General features: G+C 40.7%; 1 protein-coding gene and 1 long non-coding RNA gene across 2 annotated transcripts; one reads left to right on the top strand and one right to left on the bottom strand.

Moving 5' to 3' along the window:
• Positions 1-4,929: 4,929 nt before the first annotated feature.
• Positions 4,930-6,405, bottom strand: LOC148114826 (uncharacterized). The gene is made up of 2 exons (XR_015733240.1): positions 6,211-6,405; positions 4,930-5,669 (listed from the first exon to the last, which is right to left on the bottom strand). It is a non-coding gene; the product is annotated as an uncharacterized LOC148114826 (long non-coding RNA).
• Positions 6,387-12,608, top strand: NDUFS6 (NADH:ubiquinone oxidoreductase subunit S6). Its single transcript, XM_034411814.3, has 4 exons — positions 6,387-6,591; positions 10,719-10,772; positions 11,344-11,466; positions 12,476-12,608. Exons 1-4 carry the CDS (start codon positions 6,436-6,438, stop codon positions 12,542-12,544), a joined length of 402 nt encoding a protein of 133 aa, XP_034267705.2. The 5' UTR covers positions 6,387-6,435; the 3' UTR covers positions 12,545-12,608.
• The last annotated feature ends 5,678 nt before the right edge of the window (positions 12,609-18,286 follow it).

The following is an 18,286-nucleotide window of genomic DNA, read 5'->3' as shown; positions in this document are numbered from 1 at the left end:
TAAACTCACTTTTTCATATTGTGTTTTTTTACAAAAAGAAACCTTATTGGAAATTGGAAATGAATTTCCGAAGGATATTTAAATCTCGGAAAAGTGTATCTGCTAAACAAGAGTCACTGATGGGATTTAGTGACTGGAACAATGCCTTCAGAGTGGGCTAGTCAGTCTTTCAATGATTTTTGTTTGCTTTGCTACGAAAACCTAATTATTTTTAATTCAGGCAAACCAAAGACATTTGAGGAAATCTTGAGTAAATTTGTGGCTTAAAACTTAAGTAAAATTAATTAAAATAAAAGCTAATTATGTGAATGCAGCTATTAGGTTTGTAACTCATCCAGGTCAAGTATATCATATGAACCCAGCCATTGTCTTTTGTGACTGATTCCCAGCCATGTACTGCCAAATCTCCCAGGATAATTGTTGGTCATATGCAGACTGGCAATTCATCAAATGCCAATGCTAAATATTTCAAATTCACAGTAATAAATATGGTTAGCTCCTGAGAATTGTACCATTGACCAGAATTGCACAGGATTTACTTTTAATTGATTTTAGTAGGATATGTGTAAATATTCTTGAGAAATACATCATGCATATATTAATAAAATGCAATTTGGTCATCAGCATGACTGTTCCCCATCTTGTTTCCATCAACCCCATGCAAAAAAAAAAAAAAAGATGCTATGCCTCTGCTTCCAGCTCCTGTAAATGTTGACACAGGCAGTGGTTGGTATGCATTTATCCCCTCCTTCCAAACGCTTATTCCACCAAAGTGAAGAGAGTGGGTTTATGCTATATGGGCTGGGGGGTTCTTTTTATATATGACATAATTAATGCATGAAGTGGATTACATCATAATAATAGGATGGATGGGACGACATGCCTGGATGTCAGTGAGTCAACAAAATTAATTAAGTTTGCTGCATGTTGACATCTTTGAGGCAAATGAGGGCATAGGAGAGCAAAGGCAATTTAAACAGAATTAACAGACGAATGCTGAAAAACAGCCCAAACAGAGAGGCTTTTTTTTCCTTTTTTTTTTTGACACACAAAGTTTGTGGAAGAGAATGAGAGTTTTAGATCAGCTCTTTTTTTTTTAAATGCAAAAATTACGCTTTGGAATTTCATTCTGCAATGAACAATATGCAAAAATATATGCATACTTGTGAAATAAAAATGCAGAAAAGCTAAATTTGACTAGTAGCTTATGCAGCATTAAGGGATGAGCTCCGGCTTAATCAAACTTGGTTTATTTATTAATAGAGAAGGTTTTGAAAGTAGCAATTTATGAGTGCCATGGTGCAGCTTTTTCTCCTGAAAAGCAGCTTGGTGGGTTAATACATTAACCTATAAATAAAAGCAATGACAGCTCTCCTGTCACTACACACTGATGGACGGTTCCTTTTTCTGCCATTATTGCCTTGTGAATGTGGGAAAATTAATTTAAGTGGTAGTTAATTTCTAATGAATTCCATTCAGCCGGTTAATATAGTCCCTTGATGTTATGGTAACCTTCATGGATCATTGCATTATGTAAATATATTCAACTTTATGCTGGTTTAATATAAAAAAAGATTGTTGAGTTTTCTCAAACCATGCCTTCAAACCTCATGCTCAGAAACACACAGAAAAAAAAATTAAATAACCCAGAGCTGAATTTTTTCACATATTTATAGTTAATTAATGGTTCCACAAAACAAAACCTTTCAAGTTTGAGACCACTTGCACTGTTTTTCTTATGGTTTCTATAATTTGAGACTAGATTATAAAGTTTTACCCAACAATATACCCACAAGGAAAATCTACATAAATTAGAGCACACTTTTTTCACAGCTTATTTGGAACAATCAGAGAACCCCGCCAGTCAGAGCCCTTTTCCACAGTTTGTTCAAGGCAACAGCAGAATTGGGGCAAAACATGGCCACACACAAATTATTGCTTATTAAAATGCTTTTCTGACAAATCTTGCCTCCTTCTCTTCACTCTATCTTTTTACATCTTCATTTATGTCCTAATGACATCCTCAAGGGACAAATATTTGATAAAGAAATTGGGAAGAGTCTGTCACTCCAACTAATTTCTGTTAAGTGAGATTATTTGTCTGTGGTATTCAGTCTGCTCCCATCTGCATTGACAGTCCAATGTCTCAGGAAGAGGTCTTTCCTTGACTAATTGTAGGTGTGGGACTGGCATTAAATTCATGAGTGGGTTACGGTACTACATTATTTAGCTAAGGTTAATAGTATTCATATGGCTCTCCTTAAACATTGAGAGTATTGTGTATGCATGTACGCCATGATCTATATCATTCCCCTAAAACAAATCCTATGTTATTTACAATATGTATGCATGTTTGAGAAAACAATTCTAACTCAAAATAAATCTCAAGAGAAATTATCTTATCACCTTTTCTGGAGAAGTCAAACATTAGGCATGCATAAAGAAAGATTTTGATCAATGTTTTGCTATAGTCCTAGATGTTTGGTTCAGTTTGTGCTAAATAGTGCATTTCTGCCTAATTTCAGCCTGCACAGCATTCCTAGGGGCCATTTTATCATGACAACGACCTGGTAAGATGAAGAGTCTTTTAGCAATAATTTAATATCACAAAGCTCTAGGCTGCTGTGAATACATCAGTACAACAGGAACTTTGTGATACACATCTGTCTTTGTAATTGACACAAAAGGATTCAGCTCTGGGATCATTTCAACAGACACTTAAAAATCAATCACATTTCATGTACATATTTTTTTCTTTTAAAATTTAAAACTGATTAATTTTAAAATATACAGAAAACAAGGAACCAAAATGCCTCTTTTGCAGTGCATTGATATAATGTGCTAGGTGCATAGAAAAAAAAACACCATCCACCACATATCTAATTTCAGCATATTCCCCCGTGATCCAGGAATTTAGATAAAACTCCCCATGCAATAACTGTTCAGAATAATTTTCTCCTCACCTGTCATTGTTAAAGAGACATTGTCGTTTCTTCAACTAGAGCAAGGTTTTTTATTCACTCTGCTGCAAACTAAGTTTTAAACTCATTAATATGCATTAACCTGCAAGATTCTTTCAGTTGACCTAGTTACATAACCACTTGTTACATGGATTTGTTTTTCTTTAAATAGCATATAATGTCTGTTTCTGGGTCAGTATAAAACAAATATTTATTTTGGTTCATTGTTTTGCAGAAAGTTGCTTTGTGTTGAATCACTTTTGCCACAAAACTCAAAATAAATCTGACTGGTTTTAAATGTGGAATTGATTTCGGGAAATTGAGGTATTTTTTACCAAATCATAAACACCCTCCTATAACATCTGTAGCATCCTATAATTTTTTCTTACACTTGAAGAGCAGGTGGCAGTTGCAACCTTTCCAGGATCATGACTCTCTGCTCTCAGTTACCCATTTGGCCATTTCTCACCTGGACTATTGCAATGTATTCTCCATGGTGTAGCTTCAGCTGGTGCAAATTGTGGCAGAGAGAGCAGTACCTAGAATAGCCCATAATATCCCTTTGCTCTGCAAACTTTACTGGTTATCAGTCTGCTTCTGAGTACAGTTTGAAGTGTCAGTTATGACCTTTAAATGCCTTAATAGGTCCAGACTATCTGATGAAGTGCCTCTTCCTGCCAAGACAAGCCCACCCTACTTCCGCTGGCAGAGACGGCCTATTTTGGATCCTGCCAGTCGAAGAACTCCAACTGTTGGGATCCAGATGTTCCAAAGGACAGGCGCTGCTCTGCTGCATCTACCCTTTGGAACATCTTACCTTCTAAGTAAGATCTGCCTCTATTCTGTCCTTCCAGAACCTGAAGACCTGGGTCTACTGGTTGGCCTGGGGAGCAAATTAGGGGTGGGTGGGTGTTTCAATGCTGGAGGTGTTAAGGCGGTCATTCAAGAAGAGACTCGAGGTGGCTGCTGGATTGATAGTACACCTTTCCCCTTCCTTCTGCTCTCCAGCCATCCATTTTTGGTTACTGTATTGATGTATTATTCTCATGTTCCTTTTTCATTGTTTATTTTATAGTACTATTATTTTACTTCTGGTCTGTTTACACTTTCATTTTCTTCCTTTTTATTATTGAAAGCCACCTACAGTACCTTCACAGTAAGATAGACGGCAAATAAATTTAACAAATAAAGTTTGCTCATTTTTTAAAAAAACTGCCTACAAACACACAAAGATACAAATAATTTACAAATCTTTCCTATTTGGACTTTAAACTACCCAAGAGACCATATTCTCTTTGCTTCCTTTAACTTAAACCAAGATTAACAAATATCATAACAGTACTGCAGAATCACTAAGAAAACTTTTCCAATGGCATATTATTTATTAAAACTCTAAAATTAAAAAAATAATCCTGTGTGATAGTTTATATCCCCATATTAACTAAGCATCAGTTTGTATGCTTTGCAATTGACGTAACACTTATGACCAAAATTAAGCTATTATAGTCACTAATACAAAAATCAATATATCCCAGTCATAACTCAACATTTTTGCCAATTTTTTTACATTTATCTGTGCACAAAATTGTAATAGCAACAGATCTCAATTGTTGTGTTAGTACATGACATATCTTGCAAGATGTCTATGAACAAACATGAAAGCTAAAGTTAGAAGACAAGGACTGTTTGTAAGCCTTCCTTTTTATTGTAAAGGATGTTTGTTTTCTTTTAAAGCCTTTGTTAATATGCATAGAGAAAAGGAAGAATCAACAGCCATTTTCAATCTTGTATACTTATGACATCTGCCAATGTTTATTTTTGTGGCTGATTCCTCCCAAGCTTTATTAATTGAATTTAATGCACATAGACAGCACAGTAGATGAGTGGCTATATCAACTGACCTCTATCTTTTCCTAGTCTCTTTATTATTAGAAGGAACAGGAAGCAAAATAAACACCAACACAGTAGATTCCGATGCAACAGATGTAAGCATTTTTAATCTCTTCAATTCAAAATCCACATAATGTTTTAACTCTGTAATATTGACACTCTGATCTTAAACATATTACTTTGAATTTGTATTTTACATCTTGACAGAATTTTACATAGGATCCAGGATGGCGGCATATTACAGTTACTTATTGCAATTTTTATGATACAACATACAAAATTGTTCTTAAAAGTAAGCAATATTTAAAAAGCCAAAAAGAATCATTTCCATTTTGCTGATAAGTTTCATACGTACAAAATCAAAGTCTTGCCCAACCTTTATCTCCAGACTTATTATTTTCTGCAACGAGTTAACACTTGATTGGCCTAATGCGTCCCCTCAATGTGCAATTAGGACAGGTTTTACAACTTCCTCTGTTTATGTCGCGGGAAAGTTTTACAGTATATATACAAATGGCCCTTTTTGCGAACAAAATAACAATCTTTGCAGCGCTTCTTGATGGCCACCTTGCACTTCATGCCAGCAACAGGCTGCCAATTGTAATGTGGGCAGCATGAGAGAAAAGGCAAAAGATGTGCGTTTGGTGACTTGGTAGCAGGTGAGCCAAGCAAGGGAGTCATAGTATTTGAGCATCTCAGGAGCCAGGAAGAAAACGAGCGGGAAGCCGAGCTGCAGTTCAGGGACCAGGTTGTTTTGGCTGTTGCGGCCAACAAAGTTCTCAAGAGCAGAGACGACATGCTGAAAATCCAGGAAACAAGCTAAAAAGGAAAACAGAAAAAAGACATTAGAGCACGGTTCCCCAAACTTGGCAGCTTTAAGACTTGTGGACTTCAACTCCCAGAATTCTCCAGCCAGCATAGCATAGCTGGCTGGAGAATTCTGGGAGTTGAAGTCCACAAGTCTTAAAGCTGCCAAAGTTTGAGGACCTCTGCATTAGAGTAACTACACAACTCTGTCCCTACAGTCTCTTTATTTGATAAAGTTTTCTACGCAATTTTTAAAAAAGCAACCTACTTCGCAAGATACAACTATGGGCCACCATATCCAAAGATAATAAATCGATACTGGTATCTTGGAACATGCAATTCGCGCCCCACTCAGAAGAAGTCCAAATTGGATATCCTTGCGCAGTAACGACTGGAAGGGGATACAAATGCGCATGCGCAGGTTCGGCCGCGTAGCTTTCCGGGGAACCGCAGAACCCCCCTCCCCCCCCCCGCTCGCTTCCGAATCCTACCGCCAAATCAACTCTTTTGCCCGAGGAACTAAAGCTACGCCGTTAACGCCACCACCACCAACCTTTTACAGCCCCAAACACGACGCCAGGCTTTAGGGTCAGCAGCAGTACTTCATCAACGTGGGTGGGTTTTTTTTTTTACGTTTTTGCGTATTGCGTCAGACGTGGATAGATAGGCGGGGTATGGATTTCGCTCGGCCAACCGGCTGCCTCAGCGGCTGGCGCCTGCGCAGTAGCTTTGTTTATGGGCGGAGTTTATGGGGAAGGCTTAAGACGGAGCAACTGAAATGGCGGCGCCCGCCTTGCCCTTGCGAGGGGCGTTGCGGGCGGGATTTATTTCGCTGGGGGGTAAATTGCCCCCGGCTTCTGTGGGAATTACGTTGCGGAGGAATTACGGAGTCGTGACAAGCCCGACCGGTGAGACGGTGACGCACACGGGACAGGTAAGTAAAGCTCGACCTCTCGGGGATGCGGAGACCCCCCCTCTTAATTTCCGTCTTCGGAAGGTCCGGCCTGCCTCCTCCGTCTTCGGCTCTGCTTCAGGGGCCTCCGCTTCTCAGGTCTTTGAGGCTCCCGGTCGGTTTGTAGTCGGAATATTTTGGACCCGAGAATGGCTTCTATGTTGTGGCTCCTACGTTAGCTTTCAGGTTTAAATAATTGAAATGAAAGGAAGGATGTAAGTCAGGGGTCCTCAAACTTGGCAGCTTTAAGTCTTGTGGACTTCAGCTCCCAGAATTCTCCAGCCAGCTATGGATTCTATGAATTCTGGGAGTTGAAGTCCACAAGTCCTAAAGCTGCCAAGTTTGAGGACCCCTTGATGTAAGTGGTCCAAATGCCTTCCGACTCCCGAGGGTGGTTTGTTAGCAGTTCATGTGCGGAACTTGTCTCTGGTTTTTCTTCCCTGCGAATGTTTTTCGCTGTGCCTCTTCTTATGTCTGATAATTAATAATAATAGTAACAGTTGGAAGGGACCTTGGAGGTCATCTAGTCCAACCCCCGGCTCACGCAGGAGACCTATACTAGGGATTCGAACCGCCGAACTGCCGACCTTTCTGATCGACAAGCTCAGCGTCTTTCTGTGGAAGCAAAGTCACACATGAATTGTGAAACCACCTGCAAAGTAATACCTTTATCATCGTTATCATAATAACTTCATAGGCTGTAGCTGGAGGAAGGTTTGGGTCGGCGCTTGCTTCATTTTAGAACATAAACTGGATATTCCACCAGCAGCGAAATAAAACTTCAAAAGGAAAATAAAGAGACGGCAGAGGGTAGATTCTTTAGGCCCATCTTTGTTGAGGATACAAAAATATAAAATAAAATAAAAACTCAAAAGGACAGACTCAATGGACCACTAGGTCTTTTTCTGCTCTCAGTTTTCTATGTTTCTATCTATCTAAAGTAGAGTCCCAGAATTGTTTTTTTTCCAAGAAAGGAGTTCATGACCTTGCAGTAATAATAGGTGACTTTAGTATATGACAAATCATAATATGTAATATGTAACATAATATGTAAATTGTAAATGTAAAATTGAAGAACTTATAAAGCATGTTGTGTGCTATGTCCCAAAAATGGTTTAGTAGGCAAAAGTTTTATATATCAGGCACTGGATGTTTTTCCCTGTCTTTTATAGATATTTGATATGAACTGTGATGAAGTAAAAATAACAAAACATGCATCATTTCAGTGCAAATCCTGGTCTTTTATACTTATGCTGCTATGTCATGCATAAGCACATAAGGTCTCTAGTGTGGCAATGCTTATTTTGTTGTTACACTAAGTATCTTCAAAAAAAGACATTCTTTAATCTTAATTGATCTGAAAAATAATGCACATTGTTAATTAGATTTAGACATTTTATTTGCTGCTATCATTTGCAGCTTACAAAATACAGCTAAAACAGTCATTAAGAATACCACTAAAAAGAAAAATGAAGCATTTAAGATAAAATTTAGTATGAATATTAAGGCACTAAACATTAAGAAGTTTCAGTCAGAATATGATTATTGTTCCATCCTAACTTGTTATAGGGAAGGGCTAACTTTAACTTTATTCTTGGTTTGTTCCATAACATAGTGCCTGCCATAGGTAAAGTTGTTGTCAGATGCATTTGTGGTAGGTTCTACAGCATGTACATATTGATTACTTAATTAAATGCTGGTTCTATTAGCAATTTGGGCCTGAGCCTTGTAAGATTTTAAACACCCTAATGACAATGTGGGTTGGACTTAAAAGATGCGCCAAAGATCCTGTTTCAACTGAAAAGTTACGTGGAGTTTTCAAGGGCTCATCACACATACTGCTGCATTTTATATTTGGGGTCTTCTTCCATGTGAAGAACATTTTGCATACCTAAAGTTAAAGGTTATCAGCATGAGTCAGGATTTTTTTGGTATTCATAAATCTGGTTTATCAGCCAAAGAACTTCCTATAAAATATCTTCCTTGCAATAAAAGTTATGGATTATCCAAGGTCAATGACCAATTCAGAAGGAACCCTGGCAATAAATTGAATTCTTAATGGAGATTCAACCACTTGTCTATAAATCCTGAAGTACAACTACTGCAATCTTTTTCACATTTACAGGTAGTCCTCAACTTACAACCATAATTGAGTCCAGAATTACAATAATAAGTTGTCATTAAGTGGGTCATCACAGGACTATGCCCAATTATATGATCTATTTGCTGCAGCTGTTAAACTAGCATTGCAGGTCATTAAATGAATGCATTTTCCCCAGTGAATATTTTCAGGCAGAAACCAGAAGTAATACTGGAAACAGGCAAAATATGCCCAAAACTGTGGTCATTGACTCTAACATGCTGTAAATGGCCATAAAGGAAAGTCAGTTGTCAAGTGTCTAAAATGGGATCACATGATTGTATGTGTATAGACCATTGGAACTTCAAAAATGAGCCATTGGGCTCTGGGAGAATCTGATGTAATTTCAACTGATAGCTAAGTGAGTGGTTATTAAGTAAAGGCTGCCTGTAATTTGTTTCTTGTATCCAGTTATTCACAGATATTTCTGCATGAAATTACCTCTATATCAGAGGTGAAATCTAAACATTTTCGCTATTGGTTCTGTGGGTGTGGCTTAATTAGTGGGCAGGGCTTAGTGGTCAGGTGACTGGGTGGGTGTTGCTTGTTGTGTGGCCAGGTCAGTGTGGCCAAGTTGACGTCACTTCTTTGCCCTTTTTTAACCTACAAAACACAACAGAACACAACTGGCTCACCCACAATGTAAAAGCATCTGTACTAGACCCAAAATGGCCCCTGCAACAAGCAGGAACCTCACACAGCCACAAAAAATCCAAAAAAACCAACTTTCACACTTTACACACACAAAATTCCACATACAGCTTTGTGAGATTTTGTGTGTTTGTGTAGTTAGAGTGAAACACTACAGAAACACACAAAATCTCAGAAAGCTGCACAAATATTATTTTATTTTTATTTTTATATAAAAGCAGCTAAATTTAAAACTTCCTAAACTTTAAATGGCTAGGCCTAAAAAAAGAACAACTAAAAAACCCCCCAATTAACTATTTTTTTTAAAGCTCCCAAAGTGGAAAAAAACTTACAGGCAGGCTGGCAGGCAGAGCTGCTCACTGATGAGCTTGATTGCAGGCAGGGAGATTCAGTTGCTTGCTGATACAATGGATTGCAGGGATTGCAGCAAGCGAAGCAAGGCAGGCGTGCGAAGGTAAGGAAGCTGGAGGCTGGGGAGGGAGAGGGATTTTTGCTATCGGTTCTCCAAACTGCCCGCCGCCATCGCTACCTACTCGCCAGAACCGGTCCGAACCAGGAGCATTTCACCCCTGCTCTATATGTATTTTATTCTGGCACACTGGTAGCATGACATGTTTTTAAAAATATTGAGATGAAAAAATAACCCATCTTTTCCTAATACCTTTTAATACAATGGTTTACTGTTTGATGGTAAATTAATAATTCTAAATGTGCTTTGAACACCAGCCTTTTAAAATAGTGTAAATAAAAATCCAGGCAGAAAGTAACACACAACTGATTTAGGTGTTCTAATCTCCAACCAGTTTGAATCAATTGGCAGATTGAAAAAGTATAGTAAACTTCTTTAAAGTAGAACAAACACAATTTATATATGTGGCTTCATCCATTATATTTGGCATAATGGTATCAATAATATTGAATTTTATATGAAAAGTATACATTGAAATCGAGCTAAATATTTTTCCAAATCTAGCAGCATCCATTTGTAAAACAATGTAGGGATCTTTTCTATTTAATACTGAATATATTTTGTTTTTCATAAAATATTTGTTCCTTTGCTCTACAGCAGGGGTGTCAAACTTGCGGCCCGCAGGCCGGATGTGCCATATGCTGGCCCCACCCCTGCCCGGTCTACTGAAGGGGAAAAAAATGTTGATACATCACATGACGCTGTGATGACGCGAGTTTGTCACCCCTGTTCTATAGCATCAGAATATCTGAAATTGCTACTAATTATGCTACTATGGTTTTTTTTGTCCTGTTCCGGATTCCTGAAATCAGAATTCATGTTCTCAGTATTTTCCTTCTTTACTTATAGGTTTATGAAAAAAAAGACTACAGGAGGGTTCGATTTGTTGGGCGACAAAAAGAGGTAAAATCTGAGTCAGAAATGATTACTGTGAATCTGTAGTTTTTCCAGGTATTGATGAAATGTTCAATGACTTCAGTGTAAAATGTCATTGTCTTGTGAGCAAACAGTTGATGGCTTAATCAATAAACCTATTAGTTAGCCCTTTTTATTCCCTCAAACAACAGTAGGCTTGCATGTGACACAGTTGAAAGAATTTATAACTTATGGGTAAACCCACTTTAAAAACTTTGTCATAGACGAAAAACACCCTTGTGCTATTCACATAACCCAAACTGGTTATTTCAACACAAATACAATTTAGACATATCTAAAATAATCTCACAATTATTAATTATTAATTAATAGGCATTTTATTTAAACTAGATTGTTATTATATGCTAAGAATCTCATTGATGATGACTCCTGGTAACTAAAAAAAAAAATCAGTGAAACAAATTAGTTACTGAAGGCAACCAATCAATTACTACTCTCTATTAGAATGTTGTGATGATTGCTTGTATCACTACTGCTAAACAAAGTGTATTGCTTGAATTGTTACATAATGAAACATCTTTCTATTTCGCTGTTGTAGGTGAATGAAAACTTTGCAATTGATTTAATTGCTGAACAACCTGTGAGTGAAGTCGAAACTAGAGTTGTATGGTGTGATGGTGGTGGAGGAGCTTTGGGCCATCCTAAAGTGTATATAAATTTGGTAATGTAATTCAATTGTCCATATATGATCAGTCTTATTATCATTATGTTTAGAAAAATATGTTCAGGCTACTAAGAAATTCAGCTATATTGTTCTACTTATCATGGAAATGAAAAATATATTGATAATCTGTAGTTATAGTTGTATTCAGTTTTGTGGGTCACTAGAAGTATGTCTATTTACAATGATTGTTTAAGTGTAATCCATTCATTATCCATTTTGTATTAACCCATATTCATATCTGTTTTTATTCTCATTATTTTGCTACTTGCAGAAATTTATATGTCAAAGGTTTTTTAATGGAATGTCTTCTGGATTGCACTGGTCCTCAAACTCCTAGTCTAGGAGTCCCCATGACCCATTCAGGGGATCTGTGAAATCAAATAATTGTAAATTTCTCAATTGGAATTTGTAGTACTATAAATATCAGTAGATATAATATACATAAACCAAAGCTTTTTGGGATTCTCAATCATGTAAAGAGGCCTGACATCAAAATGTTTGAGAACTGCTGTTCAAGTGCATTTTAATGGCATATGTTATGAAATTGGCTAGCAAAATTAAAAAATGTATTGGTAGTCCTCAATTTACCACCAGTCATTTCATGACCATTCAAAATTATGATGACCTCAAAAAGGGTGCTTTATGGCCTTAAAGAACTTCAGATCATTATAAAGCATCCCCCTCCCTGTGATCACATGACTGCGTTTACAACTGGTTGCCAAATGCTTTGCGATCATGCCATCACTATTTGCAATCTTCTTTGCTGGCTTCCCCAAAAGGTCAGTGGGGAAGCAGACAGGAAAGGTTACAAGCTGCTATTGCATTTCAAGAAACTACATTTCATCGCAGAGGGATGACTTAAAGAGCTGCCTGCTAAGTGGAGCTCAGCCTCCCCTCCTCCATAAATAAGAATTAATTTTTCATTTGCCAGGGAATTTATATGAACATTATAAATGTGCAGAAATGATAAAATTTCTTATTTTATTTTTACCATTTATATTTGCAGGACAAAGATACAAAAACAGGAACATGTGGTTACTGTGGACTTCAGTTTAAGCAGAAGCATCATCATTGACATGTATCTGTCTGACTATGAACTTCTTTTTTCACTATAGAATAAAATACATATTTAAAACCCATTGTGGATACCTGTTCTTAATTCTATTTTTTACCCTGAAATAGTATAACAGATGTAGAATTCTTTATTTTATCCTTAACTGTTGAAAGGTGTTGATATAAAATTAGAACTGTCCATTGAAAAGAGCCCACACTCTAATGCAAACATGGCAAGAAATTAAGAAAAAACATTATATGAAAATTCCTAGTTGGGTCTTGACGATGGAAGCAATAATTCATCCTAATACCCTGGATATAAGCAAAATGGCCAAATACAACAAAATTTTAGACGGGAATCTAAAAAATAGTCAAGAATTGGAAAAACAGGGAATAAATATAGGTTGGTGGCCTTACTTGCAATTAAAATTTTGATATATAAAAGATAAAGATGAATATGGAATTGAAATGCGGCCACAACAATTGGATAAAATATTGATTGGCCCGGAAGAAAAATTAATAACCAAAATTTACAACTATGTACTAGAATTCGATAGAGCTGAAGACATAGTAAAGGGTGCTATGATAGCTTGGGCAAAAAATGTTGGGCACAATATTGAATTAGAGGATTGGGAAACAATTTGGAATAGAAATTACAAATTAACCAGATCAGCAAAATATAAAGAGAATCAATACAAAATGTTTTATTATTGATATATGGCACCTAGATTGGCAAAATTTTATCCAAATTTAAACCCCAACTGTTGGAAATGTGGACAAAAGCAGGGTACCTTCTTTCATACATGGTGGTTATGCTCCGAACAAAAAAATATTGGATGAAAATACATAGTTGGATGCCGGAAATAACAGGCTCTCAGATAGAATACACACCGGAATTGTTTCTTTTAGGAATAACGAAAAGGAATTATGGGAAAAAACTATATTTTTTTATTTATTTTATTTTATTTTTGAATTTGTATACCGCCCTTCTCCCTGAGGACTCAGGGCGGTGAACAGCCAAATAAAAACATCAAATACAAATATTAAAATACAGTTAAAAATATATATATAAATTTGGCCCCATTAATTAAAACAATAAACAAAACAATTAAAAACACTTAAAAAGAATTAGGCCAGCCCGGCTTGTTGGAAAAGAAAGGTTTTAAGGGCACGGCGGAAGGCACTGAGGTCATGGATTCTCCTTATCTCTGGGGGCAACTGATTCCAGAGGGTGGGAGCCCCCACAGAGAAGGCCCTACCCCTGGGGGTCACCAGCCTGCATTGTTTGGCTGATGGCACCCCGAGGAGGCCCTCTCTGTGGGAGCGCACGGGTCGATGGGAGGTCGTTGGTGGCAGCAGGCGGTCTCGGAGATAGCTAGGCCCTATGCCATGGAGCGCTTTAAAGGTGATAAATACACCTTGAAGCACACCCGGAAGACCACTGGGAGCCAGTGCAGCTCGCGCAGGAGCGGTGTTACATGGGAGCGCCATGCTGCTCCCTTCACTACCCACGCTGCTGCGTTCTGGACCAGTTGGAGCCTCCGGGTGCTCTTCAAGGGGAGCCCCATGTAGAGAGCGTTACAGTAATCAAGGCGAGAGGTCACGAGGGCATGAGTGACTGTGCACAGGGAATCCCGATCAAGAAAGGGCCGCAACTGGCGGATCAGGCGAACCTGATAAAAGGTCCCCCTGGTTACAGCCGTCAGATGTTCCTCCAAGGACAGCTGCGTATCCAGGAGGACTCCCAGATTGCGAGCCCTCTCTGTGGGGGCCAAAGACTCGCCCCCAATAGTCAGTGATGGAGTCAACTGACTATATCGGGATGCCGGGAACCACAGCCACTCAGTCTTGGAAGGGTTGAGCCTGAGCCTGTTCCTCCCCATCCAGATCCGTACAGCCTCCAGGCACTGGGACATCACTTCAAGGGCATCATTGGGGTGGCCTGGGGTGGAGATGTACAGCTGAGTATCATCAGCGTACTGATGGTATCTCACCCCAAAGCCACGGATGATCTCGCCCAGCGGCTTCACATAAATGTTGAACAGGAGGGGCGAGAGGACCGACCCCTGAGGCACTCCACATATAAGAGGCCTCGAGGTCGACCTCTGCCCCCCTGCCAACATGAACTGCGACCGGTCGGAGAGAAAGGAGGAGAACCACCGTAACACGGTGCCCCCCATCCCCAACTCTTCCAACCGGTGCAGCATGATACCATGGTCGATGGTATCAAAAGCCGCTGAGAGGTCTAACAGGACCAGAACAGAGGAGCAACCCCTGTCCCGAGCCCTCCAGAGATCATCAACCAACACGACCAATGCCGTTTCCGTGCTGTGCCCAGGCCTGAAACCAGACTGGAACGGATCCAGATAGGATGTTTCCTCCAGGAATTGCGGAAACTGTCGCGCGACCACACTCTCAACAACCTTCGCCAGAAAGCGAAGGTTGGAGACAGGACGATAGTTAGCCAATATTGCTGGATCCAGGGACAGCTTCTTGAGGAGAGGCCTCACCACCGCCTCTTTCAAGGCCGCGGGGAAGTGACCCTCACTCAATGAAGCATTGATAACACCCTGGAGCCAGCCTCGTGTAACCTCCCGGGAGGCCAGTACCAACCAGGAGGGACACGGGTCCAGTAAACATGTGGCCGCACTAAGTCTCCCCAAAATCCTGTCCACATCATCGGGAGTCACAGCATCAAACTCCTCCCAGATAACATTCTCAAGACTATTCCTCGTCACCCTGCCCTGATCTACCCAGTCAGAGTCCAAGTCCCCCCGGATCTGTGCGATTTTGTCATACAGGTATTGTCCGAAATCCTCCGCCCTGCCTTCCAAGGGATCCTCCCGCGCTCCCAGATGGAGCAGGGAGCGGGTTACCCTGAACAGGGCTGCCGGACGATTCCCTGATGACGCAATAGAGGCGGAAAAGTAATTAAACTTTGCCGTCTTTATCGCCACTAGGTAGGTCTTAATATGCGACCTTACCAGTGTTCGGTCAGATTCAGCGCGACTGGCCCTCCAACCGCTCTCTAGGCGTCTTTTCCGGCGTTTCATCTCCCTCAGCTCCTCGGTGAACCAAGGAGCCGCGAGGGATCGACAGCGGGTCAGAGGCCGCAAAGGCACGACTCGATCCAAGGCCCCACCAGCCGCCCGATCCCAGGCAGCTACCAGGTCCTCGGCCGAGTCGTGTGCCAGATCATCAGGAATTGGCCCAAGCTCCGTCTGGAACCTATCAGGATCCATCAGGCACCTGGGGCGGACCCATCTAATTGGGTCCACCTCCCTGCGGCGGGGTGTAGCGGTACGAAGGTCCAGACGAAGGAGTGAGTGATCTGACCATGGCAAGGGTTCCATGTCTATATCCCCTATAACAAGATTACTCAACCACTGGCCAGAGACAAAAATCAAGTCTAGAGTGTGTCCCCCCCGTGAGTGGGGCCATGAACTAACTGGGTCAGGTCCATGGCCGTCATGGAAGCCATGAACTCCCGAGCCATCCCAGACGTTTCACCAACGGATGGCAAGTTGAAATCACCCATGACCATAAGCCTGGGTGTATCAACTGCCACCGTGGCTATCACGTCGAGTAGCTCAGGCAGGGCTTCTGCCACGCGGCAGGGAGCCAGGTACGCAAGCAGCAAGCCCATCTGAACCCCATGACCCCATCTCACGAAGAGGGACTCACATCCGGCAGTCTGAGGCACAGTGGTCTCCCTCGGACCAAGACCTTCTTTAATAATAACTGCCACCCCCCCGCCCCTCCCCTGGGCTCTCGGCTGATGGAATGCTCTGAAACCTGGTGGGCACATCTCGACCAGAGGGACTCCTCCCTCCGGTCCCAACCAGGTCTCCGTAATACCAGCCAGGTCCGCTCCCCCCTCCTGAATAAGATCGTGAATGAGGGGAGCCTTATTTACCACAGACCTAGCATTGCACAGCATCAGCCGCAGGCCCAGGTCCCGAGTATCTAAGCCACCTAGTATCCGAGGGGAGCTTTGGGGGCCGGGGCGCGCAATTGCTCTCAAACAGCAAGTGCGCGTCCCCAACACATGATGTGGCCCCCTGCTCCCACCATATCTGCCCCTCCCAACCACCGTGCTGATGGTATTTCCCTCATTGGGATAGCCCTCCGCCCCCTCCCCATTCCCTCGTCCAGTGTCCTCCAAACCGTTACCCCGTGCCGGGCTCGGCTCTGACCTTGGTGGATTACCCCCCCCATCCCCTTTGGTCGTCCTCCCGGTTCCCCTTAAAAAATTATTAAAAACCCTAATTAAAAAACCCCTTAATCCCCGCTTTGAAACATGCCACCTCTCAGGACTCCAAAACCCGTCCTTAAGGTAGGCCTTTGATAACATGGAAGGCCATCGCTGCGAGAGGGGGGCATCTCACAGCGCAAGCAGGTCTGCTGAGGTATAAGCCATACATAGATGAGAGGTAGAAAGTCTGGTCAGGAGTTTGATGAATAGTCTAAGGTATTGGAGCAAGATGGACCTCAAAGCCTGTGGGCTGGACTCCACTGCCCTCTCACTGCAGTGGGAGGAGTCCCGTGTCAGTTCATCAAAATTGGAGGTAAGGATCCAAGCCACCCTCTCACGGTGGCTAGCCCAGATGGAAAGGGCTTAGGAAAGTTAGATGGTCTATTCCTCCATTGGTGAAAGGCAACAACTCCCTCAGCTCCCGCATGACAATTGCCCAAACACCCTCCAGCTTGGGGCACAAGATGAAAAAGGAGCCAAACCATAGAGGCATGATGATATTGAACCCGCGGGAGAGAAGATATTCAAAAGGGAGGGATAACATACAGCTGGATACAGTCTGGAGGCGGGGAGCCGAAGACCAAGTCAAAGACATGGGGGGGGGAGGAGAGATCAATCGAGGCGACCAGATGACCAGTTTTTTTTTGGCCGCACTCCAGCCTCTCCAACCCCCAGAACCTCATAAATCCCCCTGATTTATGTGTATATATATCTTACACATGACAACTGCAGCAAGATTGGCTTTTGCACAATGTGGAGAAGCACAAATACATCCTCTGAAGACTTAATAATTAAAAAAGTATTGGATTGCGCCAAAATGGACAAATTGACGCTTGAATTGAAAGGATTGATAGACTCGGATTTTTACGTAATTGGAAAAAATGGTACAATTGGATCGAAAATAGAAAAATGGGGAAAAACAGACAAAATAGAATGGTAGATTTAGTAAAAATGTACAGAGTATAGGTGAATTGTAGTGTGATGATATGTAAATGATCACAGTCATACACAAGAAGTGAATAAGAATTGTTTAATATGTGGAAACACAATAAAACAAAAATTTTTTAAAAAAGCCTACAGATTATGTCCCTATATCCAATGACTTAGTTCAGATTTTTAACTAAGCTATAATTATATCTTGAGCATTATACTTTCTTTTTTTCATTTCTCCCAGTTGAGAGTTCAAAAGCTTTAGGGTGAATTTTGTTGTAATTTTGTAGTAATTCGCCATGGGCGAATAGGCGGCAATATAAATTCAATAAATAAATAAATTGCAATTCAGTATCGTGACTGAATCTTCTGTTGTTAAGTAAGTGTTGGTTTATTTAGGTATGCCACAGATAACCTCATAATGAGTTTATTAAGTTTCTGTGTTTCAACAAATAATAGCTTAGGTTAACTACATCACACTGAAATGGGGTACATATGATCAAGGTTATATAGTTTTCCTTGTTGAAATATTTTGCTGTGAAAGCTGGATCATCAAAAAGGCTGAATAAAGAAAAATGG

Source organism: Pantherophis guttatus, chromosome 3, assembly GCF_059756535.1.
Source record: "Pantherophis guttatus breed Tessera chromosome 3, ASM5975653v1, whole genome shotgun sequence".
Taxonomy (NCBI): domain Eukaryota; kingdom Metazoa; phylum Chordata; class Lepidosauria; order Squamata; family Colubridae; genus Pantherophis; species Pantherophis guttatus.
The sequence above is the reverse complement of the archived record's forward strand: the minus strand, read 5'-3'. Positions and strand labels throughout refer to the sequence as shown.